Source organism: Pleurodeles waltl, chromosome 9 (assembly GCF_031143425.1).
Source record: "Pleurodeles waltl isolate 20211129_DDA chromosome 9, aPleWal1.hap1.20221129, whole genome shotgun sequence".
Classification (NCBI taxonomy): Eukaryota; Metazoa; Chordata; class Amphibia; order Caudata; family Salamandridae; genus Pleurodeles; species Pleurodeles waltl.
Genome location: NC_090448.1, coordinates 1,127,431,757 through 1,127,458,437, shown reverse-complemented (window position 1 = coordinate 1,127,458,437; position 26,681 = coordinate 1,127,431,757). Strand labels below are relative to the sequence as shown.

General features: G+C 47.8%; 1 protein-coding gene across 14 annotated transcripts in view; it reads left to right on the top strand.

Moving 5' to 3' along the window:
* Positions 1-5,468, top strand: part of GPHN (gephyrin) — a 1,323,901-nt gene extending 1,318,433 nt beyond the window's left edge. For all 14 annotated transcript variants that reach the window (XM_069208894.1, XM_069208895.1, XM_069208892.1 and 11 more), the window contains one exon: positions 4,495-5,468. In XM_069208894.1, the coding sequence (XP_069064995.1) occupies positions 4,495-4,628 (134 nt within the window). In that variant the 3' untranslated portion in view covers positions 4,629-5,468. The remainder of the gene's footprint in view (positions 1-4,494) is intronic.
* Positions 5,469-26,681: the final 21,213 nt, after the last annotated feature.

Genomic DNA, 26,681 nt, shown 5'->3' with positions numbered 1-26,681 from the left:
GGGTGACTTGTGTGGCTCGGACCAGGTTCTGTTACCCAGAATCCTTTGCAAACCTCAAAATTTGGCTAAAAAAACACGTTCCTCACATTTCTGTGGCAGAAAGTTCTGGAATCTGAGAGGAGCCACAAATTTCCTTCCACCCAGCGTTCCCCCACGTCTCCCGATAAAAATGATACCTCACTTGTGTGGGTAGGCCTAGCGCCCGCGACAGGATATGCCCCAAAACACAACGTGGACATATCACAGAAAACAGAGCTGTTTTTAGCAAAGTGACTACCTGTAGATTTTGGCCTCTAGCTCAGCCGCCACCTAGGGAAACCTACCAAACCTGTGCATTTCTGAAAACTAGAGACCTAGGGGAATCCAAGGAGGGGTGACTTGCGGGGCTCGGACCAGGTTCTGTTACCCAGAATCCTTTGCAAACCTCAAAATTTGGCTAAAAATACACGTTACTCACATTTCTGTGGCAGAAAGTTCTGGAATCTGAGAGGAGCCACAAATTTCCTTCTACCCAGCGTTCCCCCAAGTCTCCCGATAAAAATGATACCTCACTTGTGTGGGTAGGCCTAGCGCCCGCGACAGGATATGCCCCAAAACACAACGTGGACATATCACAGAAAACAGAGCTGTTTTTAGCAAAGTGACTACCTGTAGATTTTGGCCTGTAGCTCAGCCGCCACCTAGGGAAACCTACCAAACCTGTGCATTTCTGAAAACTAGAGACCTAGGGGAATCCAAGGAGGGGTGACTTGCGGGGCTCGGACCAGGTTCTGTTACCCAGAATCCTTTGCAAACCTCAAAATTTGGCTAAAAAAACACGTCCCTCACATTTCTGTGGCAGAAAGTTCTGGAATCTGAGAGGAGCTACAAATTTCCTTCCACCCAGCGTTCCCCCAAGTCTCCCGATAAAAATGATACCTCACTTGCGTGGGTAGGCCTAGCGCCGGCGACAGGAAACACCCCAAAGCGCAATGTGGACACATCCTAAATTTTGGAAAAAAACAGAGGTGTTTTTTGCGAAGTGCCTACCTGTAGATTTTGGCCTCTAGCTCAGCCGGCACCTAGGGAAACCTACCAAACCTGTGCATTTCTGAAAACTAGAGACCTAGGGGAATCCAAGGAGGGGTGACTTGCGGGGCTCGGACCAGGTTCTGTTACCCAGAATCCTTTGCAAACCTCAAAATTTGGCTAAAAATACACGTTACTCACATTTCTGTGGCAGAAAGTTCTGGAATCTGAGAGGAGCCACAAATTTCCTTCTACCCAGCGTTCCCCCAAGTCTCCCGATAAAAATGATACCTCACTTGTGTGGGTAGGACTAGCGCCCACGAAAGGAAAGGGCCCAAAACACAACGTGGACACATCACATTTTTTTATAAAAAGCAGTGCCTACCTGTGGATTTTGGCCTGTAGCTCAGCCGACACCTGAGGAAACCTAGCAAACCAGTGCATTTTTGAAAACTAGAAACCCAGGGGAATCCAAGATGGGGTGACTTGCGGGGCTCTGACCAGGTTATGTTACCCAGAATCCTTTGCAAACATCAAAATTTGGCCCAAAAAACACTTTTTCCTCTCATTTCGGTGACAGAAAGTTCTGGAATCTGAGAGGAGCCACAAATTTCCTTCCACCCAGCGTTCCCCTAAGTCTCTCGATAAAAATGGTACATCACTTCTGTGGGTAGGCCTAGCGCCCACAAAAGGAAATGGCCCAAAACACAACGTGGACACAACATATTTTTTCACAGAAAACAGAGGTGTTTTTTGCAAGGTGCCTACCTGTGGTGTTTGGCCTGTAGCTCAGCCGGCCCCAGGGGGGGGGGGGGCAGAAATGCCCTAAAATAAATTTGCCCCCCCAACCCCCACCCTCCCCCGCCGGGAGCGAACCTTGCCTACGGGGTCGCTCCCCCTGCGTGACATTGGCACCAAAAAACAAATCCCCGGTGCCTAGTGGTTTCTGCCCCCTTGGGGGCAGGTTGACCTAAACTCAGCCAATCTGCCCCCAAGGGGGGCAGAAATGGCCTAAATACAATTTGTCCCCCAGGGGAGCGACTTTTGCCTGATGGGTCGCTCCCCATCTCTAAAAAAAAAAAAAAAAAAAAAAAATTCCCCTGGCGCCTAGAGGTTTCTGCCCCCCGCCCCCGGGGGCAGATCGGCCTAATAATAGGCCGATCTGCCCACCGGGGGGGCAGAAATGGCCTAAAATTAATTTGCCCCCCCAACACCCACCCCCGCCCCGGAGCGACCCTTGCCTACGGGGTCGCTCCCCCTGCGTGACATTGGCGCCAAAAAACAAATCCCCGGTGCCTAGTGGTTTCTGCCCCCTTGGGGGCAGATTGACCTAAAATTGGCCAATCTGCCCCCAGGGGGGCAGAAATGGTCTAAATACAATTTGCCCCCCCCAGGGGAGCGACCCTTGCCTGATGGGTCGCTCCCCATCTCTAAAAAAAGAAACAACACAAAAAAAAAATTGCCCTGGCGCCTAGAGTGTTCTGCCCCCCCCCCCCCCCCGGGGGCAGTTCGGCCTAATAATAGGCCGATCTGTCCCCCGGGGGGGCAGAAATGGCCTAAAATAAGTTTGCTCCCCCAACCCCCCCCCCCCCCCCCCCCCCGGGAGCGACCCTTGTCTACGGGGTCTAAATACAATTTGCCCCCCAGGGGAGCGACCCTTGCCTGATGGGTCGCTCCCCATCTCTAAAAAAAAAAAAAAAAAAAAAAAAAATAAAACACCCAAAAAAATTTTGCCCTGGCGCCTAGAGGTTTCTTCCCCCCCTGGGGGCAGAAAAGGCCTTCCCAAAAATTGCCCCCCCTGGGAGCGACCCTTGCCAAAGGGGTCGCTTTGTTGCGTGACATTCGCGCGCAAAAACAAACTCCCTGGTGTCTAATGGTTTCTGCCCCCCTTGGGGGCAGATTGGCCTTATCAAAATAGGCCAATCTGCCCCCAAGGGGGGCAGAAATGGCCTAAATATATATTGCCCCGTAGGGGAGCGACCCTTGCCTAAGGGATCGCTCCCCACCTAAAAAAAAAGAATTCATCACAAAAAAAAAAAAAAGGTCCCTGGTGCCTAGAGGTTTCTGCCCCCTCTGGGGGCAGATCGGCCTAATAATAGGCCAATCTGCCCCCAGGGGGGGCAGAAAAGGCCTTCCTAATAAAATGCCCCCCTGGGAGCGACCCTTGCCCAAGGGGTCGCTCCCTTTTGCCAATTTCAAGAAGAAAAAAAAATCCCTGGTGTCTAGTGGGGTTTCAAAAGCCGGATTGCAGGCAATCCGGCTTTTGAAACCTGTGAGAGACTTCAAAGGGAAGGAAATACATTTCCTTCCCTTTGAAGCCTCTCGGGGCCTCCCCCATGGGATTGAAAAAGAAATGCAAAAGCATTTCTTTTTCAATCGCGCTGGAAGCTCTGCTTCCAGCATGATGGGGGAGACCCTGTGACTAATCAGCTCGCGCGCTGACGTCACAGGGGGGGTTGGGGGGGTCGGGGGTGGGAGGGGAAGGGCTTCCCCTTCCATCCCTGACTTGGGGGGGTGGGGGGGAACCCCACAGAGGGAGCGAGAGCGCTCCCTCTGGGCTCTGTGCACAGGACGTAATGGTTACGTCCTGGGCACAGCAGCACTGTGCCTCAGGACGTAACCATTACGTCCTGGGCACAGAAGGGGTTAATGCAGCATATGTAAACTTTGAGTAACCATTCTTTGAATGGTGTCACAGTAGCTCTCAAAACTCAACGGTCATTATATAGATATTTTAGAATCCTTATTTTTGGCGATGCTGGGCTAGAGAAATAAAACGTAGTTGCTTTTTTTTTACACTAGCTGATTATTTTCAGAACTACCACTTAGTCTGAGAATCCCTGATCGTACATAGAAAGGCCAGGTTGGAGCAGCATATAGAAAAAACAAGTTTGTGCAGACTGCTGCCCCCAACCCCTCCACAGTGGAGCCTGTACTTTGGAAAAGTATTAAAATGGCCCTTTCCAAGTAGGCAATGGTCCTACGAGAAGTCTAAATTCAGTAAAGTTGTAGAGAGTGTGGTATAAGCTGGAAGCCAAACTTCATAACTCAGTTCTTCACTTTAGTAACCAGAGGAGGAGGTTCACTAGATAGGTCGATCACTAAAATAGACGTGTTGGTCGTATCAAGAGGCTTTGAAGTATTTAGACATTGATAGTCTTCCAAGAGTATGTGTAGGTACAGCAATTTGAAATACTTGGGTTCTGATTTCATGTTGGGTTCTGGGCATGGTTTTGCATCAATTGAAACCTAGCGTATTCCTGAGCGAAAGCCAACGTTTCGGAATATTCATAGAATGTGGTCCACTGCCAAATAAATAATTAAAGACAACCACATTTTAAGTAGAGGGAAAATGGCTATTCGAGATTAGATCAAAAATAAAAAAAATGGCAAAGCCACTTTGAACGTGAGCATCCTCTTTAGTCTTATCAGGGATTTCGGATCACTTCTCTCATTTAACAGAGTTCTTTCTTTGTGATCCCGCAGGAAATCAGGTGAGCAGTCGTCTGATGAGTATGCGCAGTGCCAATGGACTGTTGATGCTACCTCCAAAGACCGAGCAGTACGTGGAGCTTCACAAGGGCGAGGTGGTGGACGTCATGGTCATCGGCCGGCTATGATGGCCCCGGCTGGAGCGGAGCTTTTGATGCATGTCCACATATCATTGACTGTATCCTGTAATATGCAACGGCACAGCTAGTTTTTATGATTTGGATAAAGTTGAACAGTATAGTCTACATCTTGAACTAATTTAAAAAAAATGAATTAAAAAATAATACCTTTTAAAAAAAACCTCTTATAAATATTCTATTCTGATTATATCAATTCAAGGCAACTTTTTCCTTCATTGCAATTGCTTTGTGTGTTCAATGCTAGATCTTTAGAGCAGTAGCTTTTAGTAGACAGCAGTAGGTGCCTGCAACACTTGTGTTTTTCTCATCTTTGAAATACGGATACTTATGCTCTTAATAAGGCTGTCTGCTTCCTTTATACTAGCCTAGATGACACTGCTGTTCGCCTTCTTAGTATGCTTCATAACCGCTTCACCGAAGAGCTTGCTTGTTCTTTATCCTGTACCTTGTGTTTATGTGCACAGTGCCAAAAGCAGAGTGACTGCCCGTGGGCTTGGCAGGCGGGGCGCCACCTAGCTGCCAAGTACATGAATGGTTCCCTGGCAGCCGCCCGGCTCAGTACTCTTGGGCAGTAACCCGATACCTTTTATTTGAACAAACACAAACAAACTTGCTTCCTTAAGTGCTGACAGCCTTTTTAACCAATACATTTAAAAATGTACAGAAAAAAAAAAATCAAAGACTGATCTTGTACAGATACTAGTGTACCAGCATTCATGTGGAAATTATTAAAGTAAAGAAAATATTGAACAACTCTGTACCATAACATTTTCTGTAATATTGAAACAAAATGAATTAAAAAATTCCTTGATCATTATTTAAAAAAAATCTTCAAGTGTGAGAATTGTTTGGGTAAGTTTGGGATGGGCATTTACAAATAACCTTGTAAACAAAATGGTCAGTTAATTATTGTAGAATGTTGATGTTCTCTAAGGCTATGATTCACAGGCCACTGTAGTACTGTCACTCTACACAAGTCGCTCTCGACCAGTGTGCATCAGTCACTGCAAGTCTCTGTGCAAAGCATTTAATGCAGCAGTTTCAGGGCATGCCATTTAATGCAAGCAAGTAAACGCACTCAGTACGCAGACAAGTTATTGAGTTCTGCCCACTTGTTGAAGCCAGTAAAGGCAGATCACTCCTTTATGCCAACAAAGCCGTCCCCTGAATGCAGTCCTATCAACATATTTGCAGTTTTATACAGCACAAAAATGGCCCAATGGCATTAGAGCGCTGCACTGAAAAGTAGTGTCAACAAACTTCAAGGGCAAACATAAACCAAACAAGGACAAGGTATAAAATAGACAAGCTACAAGAGAGCAGCGTCAAACTGTGAGTGGGAGCAAACCAATAAGCAAACCATGTGAAAGCATAAAATGGACGAGGGCGAGTCCAAAGTGTAGGGGAGAGCAGAGCTCTAACTAAAGTGTCTGTGCCCTCCTAAATGAAATTCACTCCCTGCAACACTGTCAAAACACACCTTCGAATATGCATCCTTATTCATGGCACTCGTCACAAGCTACCCCACCTGACCCCTCTGGGTATTGTGTGTAAAATTGTAATTGTATGTTCGATGGCATCTGTCGCTGTAGATACGCATGTTTTGCAATAGCTCGCCATCTGGTGTTGGGCCGGAGTGTTACAAGTTGTTTTTCTTCGAAGAAGTCTTTCGAGTCACGGGACCGAGTGACTCCTCCTTTTGTCTCCATTGCGCATGGGCGTCTACTCCATCTTCGATTGTTTTTTTTCCGCCATCGGGTTCGGACGTGTTCCTGTCGCTCCGAGTTTCGGAACGGAAAGATAGGTAATTTCGGAAGATTTTCGTCGGTATTGTTGCGTTCGGGATCGGCGTAGTTAGATTCAACACCGCATCGAAGATCGAAGAGCTCCGGTGCCCTTCGGGGTAGTTTTTCGATCCCCCGTCTGGGCCTGGTCGGCACGACCGCGTGCTGAAGAACGCCGATGGAACGGACCCCGTTCCGTTTCTGCCCCAAATGCCACAATAAATACCCCTATACAGACCAACACTTGGTCTGTAACCTGTGCCTGTCACCTGAGCACAGTGAAGACACCTGTGAGGCCTGTCGTGCGTTCCGGTCCCGAAAAACACTCCGAGACCGTCGAGCCAGAAGACTTCAGATGGCGTCCGCGCCGACAGCCCACCGAGAGTTCGAGGAACAAGAAGAGGAAGGTACCTTCTCGATCCAAGACTCAGACTCCGAAGGATTCGACGATACACACACTGTGAGTAAGACGTCGAAAACCACACAGAGGAAGATTTACAAGGCCCAGGGGACGCCACTGCCATCAGGCCATGGCTCCACCCATAAATTCGGTGACCGACCGTCGGCACCGAAAAAGGCCCAAACAGTGCCGAGATCGTCCGACTCCGGTCGAGACACCGGCACGCAGCCTTCTCGGGACCGAGAAAGTGCTGGAGACAAGCCTCGACACCGAGATGCCGGTGTGGACACGGCTCGACGCCGAGACAGCGGCACCGAAGAAGATCGACGCCAAGAGGTTTCGGCCCCGAAAAAGAAAAAAGTCACCTCGGAGCCGAAAAAACACGCAGACAGGGTTTCGGTGCCGAAACAAACTGCAAGCGACCCAGCTTCAGGCTCTTATACAGAAGAGCACTCGCTAACCTCCCAAATGCAAAAGCATAGGTTTGAGGAAGAGCTACAATCAACTGATGTGGACCATACGCAAAAGCGTATTTTCATACAGCAGGGGACAGGAAAAATAAGCACCCTTCCCCCCATTAGAAGAAAGAGAAGGTTGGAGTTCCAAACTGAACAGACACCACAACCAAAAGTGGTAAAAAGAGTTACCCCACCACCCTCTCCTCCGCCCGTGATTAACGTCTCACCAGCACAAACTCCATCACACTCCCCAGCTCACACCACCATAAGCCAGGGTGACCAAGATCAAGACGCATGGGACCTATACGACGCCCCAGTGTCGGATAACAGTCCGGAGGCATACCCTACGAAGCCATCTCCACCAGAGGACAGCACCGCGTATTCTCAAGTGGTGGCTAGAGCAGCACAATTTCACAACGTAAGCCTCCACTCAGAACAGGTCGAGGATGATTTTTTATTCAACACACTCTCCTCCACCCACAGCTCATACCAAAGCCTGCCTATGCTCCCTGGTATGCTCCGGCACGCAAAAGAAATCTTTAAGGAGCCGGTCAAAAGTAGGGCAATCACACCAAGGGTGGAAAAAAAGTATAAGGCGCCTCCTACAGACCCGGTTTTCATCACTACACAGCTGCCACCAGACTCTGTCGTTGTAGGAGCAGCTAGGAAAAGGGCCAACTCCCACACATCTGGAGATGCACCACCCCCAGATAAAGAAAGCCGCAAGTTCGATGCAGCTGGTAAGAGAGTCGCAGCACAAGCTGCAAACCAGTGGCGCATCGCGAACTCCCAGGCACTACTTGCGCGCTATGACAGAGCCCATTGGGACGAGATGCAACATCTCATTGAACATCTGCCCAAGGACTTACAAAATAGGGCAAAACAAGTGGTTGAGGAGGGACAGACCATTTCCAACAACCAGATCTGCTCCTCCATGGACGCTGCAGATACAGCTGCACGGACAATTAATACATCTGTAACTATCAGAAGGCATGCATGGCTCCGAACGTCTGGATTTAAACCAGAGATTCAACAAGCAGTTCTCAATATGCCTTTTAATGAAAAAGAACTGTTCGGTCCAGAAGTGGACACAGCGATTGAGAAACTCAAAAAAGATACGGACACTGCCAAAGCCATGGGCGCACTCTACTCCCCGCAGAGCAGAGGGAATTACAGCACATTCCGTAAAACACCCTTTCGAGGGGGGTTTCGGGGTCAGAGCACACAAGCCAGCACCTCACAAGCAACACCGTCCAGTTACCAGGGACAGTATAGAGGAGGTTTTCGGGGACAATATAGAGGAGGGCAATTCCCTAGGAATAGAGGAAGATTTCAGAGCCCCAAAACCCCTACTACTAAACAGTGACTCACATGTCACTTACCCCCTCCACACAACACCAGTGGGGGGAAGAATAAGTCATTATTACAAAGCATGGGAGGAAATCACTACAGACACTTGGGTTCTAGCAATTATCCAACATGGTTATTGCATAGAATTTCTACAATTCCCTCCAAACATACCACCAAAAGCACAAAATTTGACAACACACCATTCCAATCTCCTGGAGATAGAAGTGCAGGCACTATTGCAAAAGAATGCAATCGAATTAGTGCCAAACACACAAATAAACACAGGAGTTTACTCACTGTACTTTCTGATACCAAAGAAGGACAAAACGCTGAGACCAATCCTAGACCTCAGAGTAGTGAACACTTTCATCAAATCAGACCACTTTCACATGGTCACACTACAAGAAGTATTGCCATTGCTAAAACTACACGACTACATGGCAATTTTAGACCTCAAGGATGCTTATTTCCATATACCAATACACCCATCGCACAGGAAATACCTAAGGTTTGTATTCAAGGGAATACATTACCAATTCAAGGTACTGCCTTTCGGATTAACAACCGCACCAAGAGTCTTTACCAAATGTCTAGCGGTAGTCGCTGCACACATAAGAAGGCAGCAAATACATGTGTTCCCATATCTAGACGACTGGCTAATCAAGGCCCATTCGTTAATAGAGTGCTCAAATCACACAAATCATATCATACAAACCCTCTTCAAACTAGGGTTCACCGTCAATTTCACAAAATCCAAAATTCTGCCGCGCAAGGTACAACAATACATGGGAGCCATAATAGACACATCAAGAGGAGTAGCCACTCCAAGTCCACAAAGAATTCAAAATTTCAACACCATCATACAACGCATGTATCCAACACAAAGAATACAAGCAAAGATGATATTACAACTCCTAGGCATGATGTCTTCATGCATAGCCATTGTCCCAAACGCAAGACTGCACATGAGGCCCTTACAACAGTGCCTAGCATCACAATGGTCACAAGCACAGGGTCACCTTCTAGATCTGGTGTTAATAGACCGCCAAACTTACCTCTCGCTTCTGTGGTGGAACAACATAAATTTAAACAAAGGGCGGCCTTTCCAAGACCCAGTGCCACAATACGTAATAACAACAGATGCTTCCATGTCAGGGTGAGGAGCACACCTCGATCAACACAGCATACAAGGACAATGGAACGTTCATTAAACAAAACTGCATATAAATCACCTAGAACTTCTAGCAGTTTTTCAAGCACTAAAAGCTTTCCAACCAATAATAGTTCACAAATACATTCTCGTCAAAACAGACAACATGACAACAATGTATTATCTAAACAAGCAAGGGGGGACGCACTCCACGCAGTTAAGCCTGCTAGCACAAAAGATTTGGCGTTGGGCAATTCACAACCAAATTCGCCTAATAGCACAATTTATACCAGGGATCCAAAATCAACTCGCAGACAATCTCTCTCGAGATCACCAACAGGTCCACGAATGGGAAATTCACCCCCAAATTCTGAACACTTATTTCAAACTCTGGGGAACACCTCAGATAGACTTGTTTGCGACAAAGGAGAACGCAAAATGCCAAAACTTCGCATCCAGATACCCACACAAACAGTCCCAAGGCAATGCCCTATGGATGAACTGGTCAGGGATATTTGCTTACGCTTTTCCTCCTCTCCCTCTCCTTCCTTACCTGGTAAACAAACTCAGTCAAAACAAACTCAAACTCATATTAATAGCACCAACTTGGGCAAGGCAACCCTGGTACACAACGCTGCTAGACCTATCAGTAGTACCCTGCATCAAATTGCCCAACAGGCCAGATCTGTTGACACAGCACAACCAAAAGATCAGACACCCAGATCCAGCATCGCTGAATCTAGCAATCTGGCTCCTGAAATCCTAATATTCGGGCACTTACAACTTACCCAAGAATGTATGGAAGTCATAAAACAAGCCAGAAGGCCATCCACCAGGCACTGCTATGCAAGTAAATGGAAGAGGTTTGTTTGCTACTGCCATATTAATCAAATACAACCATTACACACAACTCCAGAACATGTAGTGGGTTACTTGCTTCACTTACAAAAATCTAACCTGGCTTTCTCTTCCATTAAAATACACCTTGCAGCAATATCTGCATACCTGCAGACTACCTATTCAACTTCCCTATATAAGATACCAGTCATTAAAGCATTCATGGAGGGCCTTAGGAGAATTATACCACCAAGAACACCACCTGTTCCTTCATGGAACCTAAATGTTGTCCTAACTAGACTTATGGGTCCACCTTTTGAACCCATGCACTCCTGCGAAATACAGTTCCTAACCTGGAAGGTGGCATTTCTCATCGCCATTACTTCCCTAAGAAGAGTAAGCGAGATTCAGGCGTTTACAATACAGGAACCTTTTATACAACTACACAAGAATAAGGTCGTCCTAAGGACCAATCCTAAATTTTTGCCAAAGGTTATTTCACCGTTCCATCTAAATCAAACAGTGGAACTTCCAGTGTTCTTTCCACAGCCAGATACCGTAGCTGAAAGGGCACTACATACATTAGATGTCAAAAGAGCATTGATGTATTACATTGACAGAACAAAAAACATCAGAAAGACTAAACAACTATTTATTGCATTTCAAAAACCTCATGCAGGAAACCCAATATCAAAACAAGGTATAGCCAGATGGATAGTTAAATGCATCCAAATCTGCTACCTTAAAGCTAAACGACAGCTGCCCATTACACCAAGGGCACACTCAACCAGAAAGAAAGGTGCTACCATGGCCTTTCTAGGAAACATCCCAATGCAAGAAATATGTAAGGCAGCCACATGGTCTACGCCTCACACATTCACCAAGCACTACTGTGTAGACGTGTTATCCGCACAACAAGCCACAGTAGGTCAAGCCGTATTAAGAACATTATTTCAGACTACTTCCACTCCTACAGGCTGATCCACCGCTTTTGGGGAGATAACTGCTTACTAGTCTATGCAAAACATGCGTATCTACAGCGACAGATGCCATCGAACTGAAAATGTCACTTACCCAGTGTACATCTGTTCGTGGCATCAGTCGCAGTAGATTCGCATGTGCCCACCCGCCTCCCCGGGAGCCTGTAGCAGTTTGGAAGTTACCTTCAACTATTTATATATGTATCATCTCAACCTTAAATATGTGCATACTTAGTCACTCCATTGCATGGGCACTATTACTACAATTCAACTCCTACCTCACCCTCTGCGGGGGAAAACAATCGAAGATGGAGTCGACGCCCATGCGCAATGGAGACAAAAGGAGGAGTCACTCGGTCCCGTGACTCGAAAGACTTCTTCGAAGAAAAACAACTTGTAACACTCCGGCCCAACACCAGATGGCGAGCTATTGCAAAACATGCGAATCTACTGCGACTGATGCCACGAACAGATGTACACTGGGTAAGTGACATTTTCATTATATAGCGCATACTACCCCTGACAAGGCTTTGGATCGCTTTTTAGTGAGTAGCACGCTACTCCGGGACCCAAAACAATTAGTGATGGATTAGTTTAGGGAAATATGAGTACAGTATTAGTATGAGTTGATCTGAGCAGAGGATATGTGAGTTTGTTAGTAGGTTTGAATAATGGGCGGATAGAAGAGGGAAGAATCCAGAACTGTTAATGGGGAGTTTATAGTGAAAAGATGAGGCTTGGGATGAGTAAAGGAGAGATGGAAGACATGAATCAGTCAGGACAAGTATGCTAGCATCATTGTTTGCCACTCTTGCAAGACTCTTCGGTTAATGCAGGCCAGTAGACATTTCTGAATGCGTGCCACTCAGTGAAGGCCCGTCAAAACCCTCTCTAGAGTGCAAATTATGCAAAGTCGCACCACTTGATGCATGTCTTTCAGTGGGAACTGTCACAAGCCAATCCATTAAAGTTAGCCCCTTTATGCACTCTCCTGTTGGATATCTCAGTGCAAGCCAATAAATGTATGCCACACGATGCATGCCACTCTGTAAGTTGTAATACACCCCTGAAGGCAATCCCATAATACAAACCATTGCCTTCAAGGCGTTCAAATCTCAACACAGTGCAAGCCATGCACTGTCAGCTGTGGCATTCAATGTGATTGATTTTAGCTACATGTTTCCTCAACTCAGTGTAAACCATTTACAGTGCTTTTCTGCATGCACATCTTTGCAGGAATGCTATTTTGTGCACAACTTAATCTGGCCTTTTAATGCAATCCATCAAATGCAGCTTAAATAAAGCATGCACCTCTAAATAAATGACTATTTATCAAAGCAGTTAATATAAAACTGTTTTATTGAAGGTGATTTAGTATATGGGCAATGCAGAAAGAAGCGTGTGCCTGCAATCTGTGTCTACACGTGCCTGCCTTGTGCACCTGTCACTATTTAAAGAAGTTAGATGTCTTGTGGAGCAAGATCCTTGCTATATAAATAGCCTTAATCAGTGTTCTGCACTCAATGAACTTTACTCACCCGAAGTACTTAACTGCATGCTAGTTACTCACTCTTCATCATAATGGAATCCAGGCAGTCTGCAGCACTAAGGTGCCTACTGCATGCAGTTTCATGCGTCACTCAGTTCAAGCCGCCTGATGCATGGCACTTTGTGCTCGACTCTTCATGCAAGTGAGGTACTCGTGCTATACAAAGTAATGCAACGCAGTCAATCTGCAGCACTGGGGTACCTACTGCATGCTGTCTCAAGCCGGTCACTGGGTGCCAGCCCCCTGATGCATGGCACTTAGTGCTCGACTCTTCATGCAAGTGAGGTACTCGTGCTATACAAAGTAATGCAACGCAGTCAATCTGCAGCACTGAGGTACCTAGTGCATGCTGTCTCAAGCCAGTCACTGGGTGCCAGCCCCCTGATGCATGGCACTTAGTGCTCGACTCTTCATGCAAGTGAGGTACTCGTGCTATACAAAGTAATGCAACGCAGTCAATCTGCAGCACTGAGGTACCTAGTGCATGCTGTCTCAAGCCAGTCACTGGGTGCCAGCCCCCTGATGCATGGCACTTAGTGCTCGACTCTTCATGCAAGTGAGGTACTCGCGCTATACTAAGTAATGCAACCCAGTCAATCTGCAGCATTTATCTGCAGAACTGAGATGCCTACTGCATGCTGTTTCACGTAAGTCCCTCAGATCGTGCCTCCTGTTGCGTGGCACTTAGTGCTTGACGCATCATGTGAGTGAGGTACTGGCGCTATACTAATTAATGCAACCCAGTCGCTCTTGAGCACTGATCGGCAGAACTGAGATACCTACTGCATGCTGTTTCACGCAAGTCACTCATATCAAGCCTCCTGTTGTGCAACACTTAGTGCTCAACTCTTCATGCAAGTGAGATACTCAGTCTGTACTAAGTAATGCAACTTAGTCCAGTTGCAGCACTGAGGCACCTACTGATGCTGTTTCAAACCAGTCACTCGGTGCCAGCCACCTAATGCATGGCACTTGGTGCTCGACTCTTCATGTGAGTGAGGTACTCACTCTATACTAAGTAATACAACCCAGTCAACCTGCAGCACTGAGCTGCCTACTGCATGCTGTTTAAAGTAAGTCACTCATTTCAAGCCTCCTGATGCATGGCACTTCGTGCTCAACTGTTCATACGAATGAGGTACTCGCTCTATTCTAAGTAATGCAACCCAGTCTGCAGCACTGAGGTACCTACTGCATGCTGTTTCACGGAAGTCACTCTGTTCAAACCTCCCAAGGCATGGACTCTTAGTGCAATTGAGGTACTCACGCTATACTAAGTGATGAAACTCAATCTGCAGCTCTGAAGTTGTGCCTCACAACATAGGCCGCTTAAAGAGGGTGTCAGAAAGCAATGCGCTTTGTGCAGACAGCGCGTGCATTCTAATGCAGGCACTCGTTTCACACCACTCGAGACAGCACATTCCTCATCATGCATCTCTCTGTAAACCTTTCGATAACATTGATTAATACCTTAACCATGTATCTATTCCATGCACACAACTAAACATGTGTCTCCTAAATTATACAAACCACTGAATGAAGGAATCTTGCTCCAACTTGAAGCAAACTTCTTTATTGATGTCTCTTATTGCAAGCCACTGAGTGCATGACTCCCAATGCAGGGTATCACGTGCAGGCAACTGACTGCATCTCCATAATGGAAGTCGTTTCACGCAGGCAGCCCAAGGTAGGTCACTCACTGCAGGTTGATTGTTAGTGCAAATCACATAATGCAGGCAACATAAGAGAAATAACTCCATGGAAATCACTCCATGCTTGTATGTTAATGTGTGGCACCATACAGACAACACACAGGGCAATTCACACACTGCATGCCACTTCATTTTCACTTTTAATGCACATGACATGATCCAGGCAACATGGGAAAATCACACTCTATGGAGGCCAATCTGTGTATGCCTCATGCTACCAACCACCATGTCAGTATAGCTCAAAGAAGACTAGCAGTGTACAGCCCTTGAATGACACTGGGTGCAAGTGTCCAACTCCGAGAGAACAACTCCAAATAAAAGCCAGCATGAGCCTCTACAAACACAAGCCAAAGCTGGAAAACCATGACGGGTCATCGGAGGTGGTCAGAAGAAGAAATTCAACACCAAGCCCTTTGCTATTGAAGTGGAAACCAACAAAGTCTTAGTAATACGTCAGTAAATTGACAATGTACATTGAAATTGATTAGAAAAATGTAATTTATGATTGACAAAGGCCACCTAGGTGCATGAAGCGGTTATGATCTTTGGTGATTATTTTAAGAGGAAGTAAGTCCTAGAGTCAATATGTTGCATGGAAAACAAAAGAAGGGAACTCAAATTTCACTACAGGCAAAAATTTCACTACAGGCAAGTGGTGGTATCCGTGTTAATGCTGTTTCACAATCAATTTAGCAAAATTCCCAATAGACCCCAAGACACGAGACGCAGCCTGAGTATTAAGCACTTAAAGGATTGTGTTCCAGAGTACCACATCAGTCAATCAGTCAGGTTTTGTAAAGCACGGCTATTCATCCAACAGGATATCCAGGAGCTTGCAGGTCCCTAAAGCTCATTCGAACAGCCAGGTCTTGAGGACCCTTCAAAATTCCGGAAGTGAGGTGATGGTCTGGGGGGAAAAGCAAGGAGAAGAGAGGAGCAATAGCGATGCAGCAGCCCTGGGAAAGCTGGGCCCGTGACCTGCTAAATGGGGTCGCGCTGTGCCCCACCATTAAGTTGGTCCTTGGAGGATGGTGACTTGGTAGGTGGGAGTCAGGAAATAGTGGGCAGTTGGGGTAGCAGCAATAAGGGGAAAAAGCAAGGAGAAAGCAGTGAAAATGAGGGAAGAGCAAGAAGGCACAAAAATGGGGGAATGAGCAAGAAGAAAGCTGTGAAAACAAGGTGAAACAGGAGAAGGTACAAAAACTGGGGAAAGCAAGGAGAAGCAGTGAAAACGAGAAAAAAGAAAGGAGAAGGCACAAAACACGTGGAAAAGCAAAGAGAAAGTTACAATGAGGGAAATGCAAGAAGATGGCACAAAAAATGGGGAAAAAGCAAGGCGAAAGCAGAAAAAATTAGGGAAAGCAAGGAGAAGCTACTCGAAAAATGGGAAAAACCAAGGATAAAGCTGTGAGAACGGGGGAAAAGCAAGGAGAAGGCACTCAAAAATGGGGGGAAAGCAAGGAGAAGACAGAAGCAAAAGTGATACAGCATCATGGGGAGAGCTGGACCTGGGACCGCATTGACTGAAAAGGCCACGTTCTGCTTAAGAAGTCAACTATGGAAAGGCTGTCATGAACTTGTTTTTGTAAATCTGGGTTTATTGTGGTATGCCAAGTTGTATAAGTTGGGTAACTGGAATATCAGCAATGCATGCACAAGGGTATCTGAGACCACTGGAGTGAATAACTGTGTGTGCATAGCAGTCTGTGCATTCGAACTGTACATTTGTGGGCTTCATGTAGCCTGAACGTGTGTACAATGTAGTGGAACGCTGTACAGTGTAGCGGAGACGATGACCATGGTTAGATGGTGGATAAAAAACAGTGAAGCAAAAGGCAGTGTGGAGAAGTTTTGGGAGTCGAACTAGGTATGAAGGCAGTAGTAGAAGTGCACGGTGTGTCAGAAGGCTAGGTAGCTTGAGAGTGGCGATGAAGGATTGGTGTTTTTCAGGTAGTCACTGACCAGCAAATTAGGTTGTGACAAGATGTTCTTTGAAGAGTTGGGTCCTTTTTATTTTTTTCATATAAGTAACAGCAGCAAGAGTGTTTTGGCAAGAAAAGCTGTACATAACAAGTTCAGTGTTGTATATCTCCAAAAATAACACGTTTGGTGGATCCTATAAGCAGGGTAGTGTTACTGGTGCTGGTAAGTGAGTGGCAATGTAAGATATTGTATAGAAGATATTACTTACCTTTACCACATCTTTCCATATGTTTTGAGTTCCTTACGGAGGAGTAAGCAAACTAGCCGGCCATCCAGTGCCATGACATTCTATTTCATTCTGCCATTAAAGCAGTAGTCTTATTTTTTCACTTTATGGTCTATATTCTGGTAGCACAATTGCTGTGGGTTCTACAGAGCCCGAAAGAGCTTTTTATCTTGGAATCCCAATACTAGCTTGAAGTTTTTGCTGATTTGTACAGCAAGTACAATATTACACAAAAAATAGCCTCTGGACCTGTCTACCAGCGCCATCTTGGAAATGGCGGCAGGTTTGCCTAGCAGGAGTTCTGCTTTAGTTGTTGCCTTGCATGGCGGGAATGACAGAGGCCTCTACTGCGCATGAACATGCTATTCGCGTCTGCCCCGCCAACGAGCTTCCCAAACAGTCAAGCGATGCAATGGGTTGTCAAGAGCAAGTAGTGGGTGTCACCTTAAAACACTACAACGTAGACTAGATGCTCTTTAGCCTGGCATGGAAATAATTAGATCCACTCCATGTAGCCGATTCATCCAAACCACTTATTGGCGTTTGTGCAGATTGGGAAGGTCTGAATAATGGTGGCGGGTTTGCAAACTAATGGCAATAGCTCAGTCATCTCGACTCAATTTGAAAACTGCATACATGTGAAAGGTAAGCTGCCATAATGTGGAATCTGGAGATATAGAAAAGGTTGATAAAAGTAGTAGTTTACTTCAGAGTATAATTTTTATTTGCATATTTAAAATGTAGGGGAGTGAATGTTAAGGATAACTAATGCCTCCAGACCATTAGAGTACCAAGAGAGGAGAGTCAAGGAGGGGTTCAGTTTGGGGTGGCCTTTAATAAAATGTACTGCCCATCCTCTCCACACAGATCTCCCCTCTGCCCCCTATTGCTAGATTATTCTTTCCATGTAATTTTCTAATTGTCAGCATGTGGGCCATGTTTCTAGACAGGTAATATCCCCTTCCTATTCCCCTTTACTTCTTTCCTCGTATTGTTTTCTCACTTAGTGAACACATCTTGTGATATTTAGGCTGATCATCTAGCAAAGGGCTTCACAGTTGCCCCTTACATTAAAAACAGCACCTTTTTCCCCAAAAGTACATAAAAGATTTTATCAAGGTGTATTTTGAGTGGGTGGTTGGTTGCCCACTGGTCACCCGAGTGAAATGTTTTCTACATATGTATCACAATCCAGGTAGGTAAATACAGCGCAATGTTGTGCACGTTAGAGTGTAGTTTGTGTATACTTGTTTTATCTAGTTCTAGAGTGGATGTGTATATCAGTGCTGTTGATTTTGGCACTGTGCAGACAATATGTCTAAGATGCAATTTACTGTGAGTGTGATGATAAAAGGGTACTATGCTGTCTGGGAATGAGCCTATGTATGTCAGAGGGCCCAGTTAAAGCCAAATATGAAATATTGTACGCGGGTTGGTGTGTGGTCATAGCAGTGTAATGCATTGGATGAGAGGTTATGTAGTATGTCTTGGGTCTGAGCGATGTGTGCATTATAAACATAAAAATTAGCTATTGTGCAGTCCCAATACTTTTATACATACGTTTTCGTTGCTAGAACTGGCACAGCACTGTCTACTGTCAATTGTAATTGTATTTATATAGCACTTACTACCCCTGATGAGGCATCAACGCGCGTTCCGGCTAGAAGCAGCCTACTCCGGAACCCAAGATGAATTAGTGGTGGATTAGTATAGGGAAATACGAGTACAGTATTAGTATTATGAATTAATTTGAGCAGGGGATATGTGAGTTTGTTAGTTGGATTGACTAGAGTAATGGAGGGATAGAAGAGGGAAGAAATGTGATGCTGCACTTTTGTTCGGGTACCCATTTCGTCCAGTTATGTGCTTCATATTGATCAGTGTTTTGGTGTGTGTGCGCGGTTAATACAGAAACATTTACTAATCGTATTTGGTTAATGTGGAAGTAAAACAAGTTTGAGGTATTTGCAGTATTTTATGTGAATGGAGAGCACACCAACTAACTTGACATTTCATGCTTACTAGGGTTACAGTACAGTGAAGTGTGAGATTTTTGATAGAGCCGCCGTCTAACTACAGATTCCTCGCCTTAGAAGATTCCACGGGCATTGGGCTGGATCTGGAGAATCTTGAGCAGTACCTTCGAATGTCAGCAGGTGGAGCCTCTTGGCTCCACATCAGAAGTGACATGCACTGCACCTAAATAGGCGCACTGATTTAATTATTTCTCCACCAACAGGGCAGAGCTACCCCAGTCACTTTTTCTCCACTCTTTTTGACTTTTTGTTGACTCTTTAAATCGATGCATGCATAGGCGATTCATGAGAGTGTGATGAAGCTATCAGCAGTGTGGCAGAAGAAATGCTACACACCAACCCCAAAAGAGATCTAGGCCATTCCTGCGTATTATCATCTTCCCAATCCAGGTCCTCGTCTATGAAGTCAGTAAGTCAAAGAATCACAAGAAATAGACAAAGCATTCTTAGTTTTTTGTCTTTTAAACCCCATGCTTTTAGACCTGCTCCCCTACTCCTGTTTATCTGGCAGCCACACTTCCGTGGGACTGAAGCGACTTGTACCCAACTCAAGGAGTTCTGTGATGCTATGCACTGTATCTTTGACCCACAGCTCCACCTGGCCATTGGTGTCCACGGAGCTGAGAGGTGTCCCCGCTAGGTTACCGTCCGCGGATTCACCCTCTATGCCAGCCCGGTGTAGACTACCACCCAGAACCAGTCTACCAGATGCTATCTCTGGTTCCATCAGCACCTATCGAAGAGGATTCTGTTGTCCTCTCCAAGTCCGAGACGGAGCCCCATTGACCCTGTTCGATGTCAATTCTGGTGCTGCCTAGATCATATCCAACCCCCACCAAACTTCCCAGTCCTAGAAAGGCCCTCTTTTTCTGTAGAGAGGATGACAAGAAGGGTTATGGCCTCCTGGAGGAAAAGTGGTATGAAGAGTTTGGTGATGCCAGTGGATTAGACACCTCTCCAGACACTGGTTTGTTTTCTCCTCTGGTCCCTGCCACAGAGGAAGACGCATCTTTGCAACTATGATGCGCTGGGTAGCGGAGGCCCTTTGCTGCTGCCGACCCTTCATCGTGGTCAAGACCAGTGTCTTCACAGAGGTGCTTCAACCAGAGGGAAGCTCTACAGAGCTTCTGCTCCCCTTTAATGTGGCCATCACCAACGTTCTCCTGGGAGGCCTGGACCAAAGCCGTGCACAGAAAGATTGCATGACAGCATCCCTTTCCGAAGAGCCTGATGGTAGAGGCTCAGCCCTCCCACTACCACCCCACCGAATAGGGAATTTGATAAGCTAGATACCTTTGGGAAGAGAATCTTCCCTTCCAGCAGTTTGGCATTGCGTGTCTCTTTGGCCAATAATCCTATACCTTGTGGGATTCGGTTATGCAGCTGTTCCCTTATCCTTCTTGAGAAGGGCCAGCTCCTCCTGAACCAGGCATTAGTAGATGGCAGGTGCGCAGCAAAGTTCACAATTTGATGTGGACCGAAGACCAGTGATTCACCTGGTCTCTACAGTGGTACTCCGCCACCACGCTGGTCGCTGTTCACTGGATTTTCAGGGGATGTCCAATCGTCATCTCTTCAAAGAGCAGAGTCACTGCCAGACCCCTGGCTCTCACCAATTGCGCCAGTCCTTTTGTCTGTTCCGTGAACATAGTCAGGACTCCCATGGGCATCCGAAATACCCATCTTATCCCCAGGCCAGCAAGCTTCCCAGTCCTTTCGTGGCAAGAGATGTGGATCCCAAAGGACACTGTACCCACATCCAGCCTATTGTCCCGTCCCCTGCACCCCCAGCTGCCACAGCCTGAAAACCTCTTTAATGGGTCATTCATGCAACACACCCATGCTGTTGGTGGCAGGATCAGGTACTACCTGTCCCAGTGGCCACCAATAACTTCAGACAAGTGAGTGCTACAGATGGTTATACAGGTTATTCCCTACCCTTCCTGGAGACTCCACCCCATCATCCCCAGAACGGCTGCTGGAGGACCATCTCTTTTTGCTCCATCAGGAAGTGCAGGCTAAGTTGGCTGAAGGAGTCATTCAGAAGGTACAGGATCAGAAGTAGAACATGGTGTCTTTTCCTACTTCTTTTTCATGCTGAAGAAGGACAGAGGCCTTCTTCCTATATTAGATCATCGCCCTTTCCAGCACCTCTCTACCGAAAGAGAATTTCAAGATGCTCATGTTGGCTAAGGTGCTGTTTGCTCTGGTCCCTGGAGACTTGATGGTGGCTTGGACCTCCCAGGATGCAAATTTCCACATTCCCATCCTGCAGGACCACAAGTGTTACCTGTGGGTCTCGGTAAGCCGAGAGCATTCTTACTTTGCTGTGCTCCCCTTTCACCTCACCAGCGCCCCTTGGGAGTTCACAAAACTGATGGTGTGGTTGCAGAATACCTGTGGAGATTACCGGTCAGACTCTTTCCCTACCTTGACAATTGGCAGTTGAAGACGGGCACCCCCACCTTTACACTACAGCATATCTTCTCCACTCACTGATGTTCACTATCAACATGTCGCAGTAACACCTGACTCCATCTCAGATGCTCCCTTTCAAATGAGCCATTCTGGACACTGTACAGTTCCATGCCTATCCCCCAGAACAGAGGGCAGGACATTCGGGCTATGATCCTGATGTTTTTACCTCGGTCCTGCATATCAATGAAACTCACTCTGAGGCTGTTGGGAATGAAGACCACTTGCATCCTGCTGGTGAAGCTCATAGGATTCTGGTCTCTAGCAGGATCCCAGTTCCATGTCAATCTCCTGGAGCTGAGGGCCATCCACTTAGCATTAAGAGCCTTCCTCCCATTCATCAAAGGTAGGTAGTTTCTGGTATTCATGGACAATACCACCACTATGTGGTATAGCAGCAAACAGGGCAGAGTGTGGTTGTACACCCTATGCCACATGGTCCTGAGCCTCTAGAATGGACTGGAGTGGCCATTCACCACCTGGCAGGATCTCTGAACACCAGGACAGACGAACGCAGCCGTCAATGTCTTGCGGATTGCAAATGGCATTTTGTTTCGGAGGTGGCACAAGGTCTGTTCCGAAAATGAGGAGAACCTTGACTTGCTCTATTCACCACTGCTGAGAATGCACAAAGTCAGCACTTCATCTACCGCCACCCCAACTCTGTTTCATCTACACCCACCCACCCCAATTCTGTTTCCCCTACCCCACCCGGCGGCCCAAAATCTGTTACGTATAACCCCCCCCCCCACCACCCCAATTCTGTTTCCTCTGCTCCAATTCTGTTTCCTCTGCCCGCCCCAATTTTGTTTCCTGTGCCCCTCCCACCTGCCCCAATTTTGTTACCTGTGCCCCAAACCTGGTTCCTCTGCCCCACCCGCCCGCCCCAAGCCTGGTTCCTCTGCCCCACCCGCCCGCCCCAAGCCTGGTTCCTCTGCCCCACCCGCCCGCCCCAAGCCTGGTTCCTCTGCCCCACCCGCCCACCCGCCCCAAGCCTGGTTCCTCTGCCCCACCCGCCCCAAGCCTGGTTCCTCTGCCCCACCCGCCCACCCGCCCCAATCATGGTTCCTCTGCCCCACCCACCCACCCGCCCCAAGCCTGGTTCCTCTGCCCCACCCACCCACCCGCCCCAAGCCTGGTTCCTCTGCCCCACCCACCCACCCGCCCCAAGCCTGGTTCCTCTGCCCCACCCACCCACCCGCCCCAAGCCTGGTTCCTCTGCCCCAAGCCTGGTTCCTCTGCCCCACCCACCCACCCGCCCCAAACCTGGGTCCTCTGCCCCACCCACCCACCCGCCCCAAACCTGGTTCCTCTGCCCCAAACCTGGTTCCTCTGCCCCAAACCTGGTTCCTCTGCCCCACCCACCCGCCCCAAACCTGGTTCCTCTGCCCCACCCACCCACCCGAAACCTGGTTCCTCTGCCCCACCCACCCACCCGAAACCTGGTTCCTCTGCCCCACCCACCCACCCGAAACCTGGTTCCTCTGCCCCACCCACCCACCCGAAACCTGGTTCCTCTGCCCCACCCACCCACCCGAAACCTGGTTCCTCTGCCCCACCCACCCACCCCAAACCTGGTTCCTCTGTCCCACCCACCCACCCCAAACCTGGTTCCTCTGTCCCACCCACCCACCCCAAACCTGGTTCCTCTGTCCCACCCACCCACCCCAAACCTGGTTCCTCTGTCCCACCCACCCGCCACAAACCTGGTTCCTCTGCCCCAATTCTGGTTCCTGTGCCCCAATTCTGGTTCCTGTGCCCCAATTCTGGTTCCTGTGCTCCAGTTCCGGTTCCTCTGCCCCGCCCCCCCACCCCAATTCCGGTTCCTCTGCCCCGCCCCCCCGCCCCAATTCTGGTTCCTCTGCCCCGCCCACCCGCCCCAATTCCGGTTCCTCTGCCCCGCCCACCCGCCCCAATTCCGGTTCCTCTGCCCCGCCCACCCGCCCCAATTCCGGTTCCTCTGCCCCGCCCACCCGCCCCAATTCCGGTTCCTCTGCCCCGCCCACCCGCCCCAATTCCGGTTCCTCTGCCCCGCCCACCCGCCCCAATTTTGGTTCCTCTGCCCCGCCCACCCGCCCCAATTTTGGTTCCTCTGCCCCGCCCACCCGCCCCAATTTTGGTTCCTCTGCCCCGCCCACCCGCCCCAATTTTGGTTCCTCTGCCCCGCCCACCCGCCACAATTCTGTTTCCTCTGAGCCGCCCACCGGCCCGCACCCGCCCCATTTCTGTTTCCTCTGCCCCACCCATCCTGCCCCACCCACTCTGCCCCATCTATCCACCCACCCGCCCCATTCTGTTTCATCTAACCTCCCACCCGCACCAGTCCTGTTTCGCCTGACAATCCTGTTTCGTCTACCCCCCACTCGGTCCACCCACCTGGACCTTGAGTTTTTTCTGAGGTCAACAAGGGAGGGTGCTGCTCAGAGGTGGAGGGGCAGGCCGTTGCAGGTCTTGGTGCCGATGTAGGAGAAGGAATGGCCACCATTAGGCTGTGAGGTATTGGGGGGGGGGAGTGCGAGGGCTAATAAGGAGGGGTGCAGAAGTCTGGCGGGTAGATGGAAGTTCTGTTGGGGGTTTATGTGGGCCAGTCCTTGATCATGTAAGGCCTTCTAGGCGTGCGTGAATATCTTGAACTGACCTCTCTCCTGGATGGGAAGCGAGTGGAGATCTTTGAGGTTTGGGGTGATATGGGTCACAATTCAGTTTCGTCTAAACCCCACCCGCCACAATTCTGTTGCGTCTAAATTCTGTTTTGTATACCCCCCACCTTAACCCTGTTTTGTTTATCCCCCACCCACTCCTACCCTGTTTAGTCTACCCCCTTACCAGCCCCAATCCTGTTTCATCTACCCCTACTCCACCCCTGTTTCGTCTAACCCTCCTCCCACCCCAACTCTGTTTCGTCTACTCTTCCTCACCCCTCCCCCCACCACCTGCCCGGGCCATGAGTTTTTTCTGAGGTCCACAAGGGAGGGTGCTGCTCAGAAGTGGAGGGAACAGGCTGTTCCAGGTCTTGGTGCCGATGTAGGAGAAGGAACGGCCACCACTGGGCTGTGACTTATTGGTGAGGGCTAATTAGGAGGGGTGCAGGAGTCTGGTGGGTTGATGGAAGTTCAGTCTGGGTTTATGTAGGCCAGTCCTTGATCATGTAAGGCCTTGTAGGCGTGCGTGAGTATCTTGAACTGGCCTCTCTTCTGGATGGGAAGCCAGTGGAGTTTTCTGAGGTGTGGGGTGATATGCGTCCCTTTGGTGTTGTCTGGAATGAGTCTGGCAACCATGTTCTGTATGGTCTGGAGTCTTTTGAGGAAGCGGTGGAGATGCTGGAGTAAAATCCATTGCCAAAGTTGAGTCGGTTGGTAGCGAGGGCCTGGGTGACAGTCTATCTGGTGTTAACTGGGATCCATTTGAAGATTATGCAGAGGGTGCAGAAGCAGGAGGAGGCAACTGCATTGATGGTTAGTTTGCTGTTGAGGATGATGCTGAGGTTGCGTGCATGGTCTGTTGGCGCGGGTGTGGGTCCGAATTCAGTTTGCCACCAGCTATGGTTCCATATAGATGTTTTTCTCCCAAAGACCAGTACTTCTGTCTTGTTGGAGTTGAGTTTGAGGCAATTGGCTCTCATCCAGTTGGCTATATTGGTCATGGCGTCGCAAAAGTTTGTTCTGGTGGTGGTGGGGGAAGTCTTCTACGAGCGAGAGGATGAGCTGTGCGTCGTCTGTGTTGGATATGATGTTGAGACTGTGGAATGTGATGATGTCAGCGAGGGGGGGGCAAAGTAACCATTTCCTCTAAAAAAAAAAAAAAAAAAAAAAATCTCTGTTTCTTCTAAGTCGCTGTTTCTTCTCCCTCCAACCGCCTTGTCACAGTTTCTTCTAAGTCAAAATTTCTTCTCACCCGCCCAGTCACTGTTTCTTCTCCCCACTCATCCCCCAGTCACTGTTTCTTCTCCCCCACCCACCCAGTTACTGTTGCTTCCCCCACCCAGTTACTACTTTTCCCCTCACCTGCCCAGTTACTATTTCCTATATTACTATTTCTTTACCCCGACTCACCTTGCCTGTTTTTCCGCCGTCCTACAAATCGACAAAAGGAAAAAAATGTGCTATGACGCGACCACTTTATAGTGCTTTTTTTTCCTATCCTACTCTACACCCGCCTTCTCGTTCACCGCCCCCACCGAATAACAAAGCCAATTGCTCTTCCATAGTTACTAGTCCATAGGCGAGGCCTATTGGCTGTGCCAGGGCCTGTTAGGATAATTCCTAATGCCACCCACGGGCTTTGCTGCAGCCAGGAAACTCATACTTCCCCCCCCCTTTTTCTATGGTCACTGAAAAAAGTTGCACTCCTTTGGCTGCTGCAATACATGTTAAAGAAACAGGCGCCGGCGCACACTGGGGGTTCCTTATTTAATAGAAAAGCAAGTACTCGTAAAAACAATTACTTTCGGTTTCTAATCAATTACACGATTTCCGAAATGCCTTGTAGAATCAATTACCCAAGTCTCCAATCTAAAAAAAACAATTATGGTTCCTAGTGGTGAACATTTACAGAACACCAGCTTCAGCACAAACTCAGGTCACGTCACACTTGAAATGTTCCCCCCGTGACCTCTAGGCTGCATTGTGCAAACTAAAGGGGAAAGAAAATGGAACCACTTAACATGTTTGCCAACTTGTAAGCGGCTGTTTAAATAAAGAATTAGTTTCTTCTGTTTAAAGTGGATCAGTCAGTTGTGAATCGTGGATTAGGGTAAAATCAAATACCTAAGGTGGTTGATGAAGACCTCAGCTGCTTAATGCACTTCTCAGGCACAAATAAAGCAAAATTTATGTACATATACGTAATGTACATGTGCACTTTATATACATACCTAATAAAACAAACTCCGCATTTTTAAAGCAATTTCAACGAACTGCGCAAAAGCCACCCCTCCCACAGGTAGGATATTTCTCCTTATCGTCCATGTTCATCAAAGTTTATGTAAAACCCATGCATGTCCGGTTGATTGCATCTAACATTGAATTCCATGCCAATGCTAATGGCACCCGTGCAGTTTTAAAACTATTTGGGCTTGCAGAGACACCTTTTCTTGATCAGC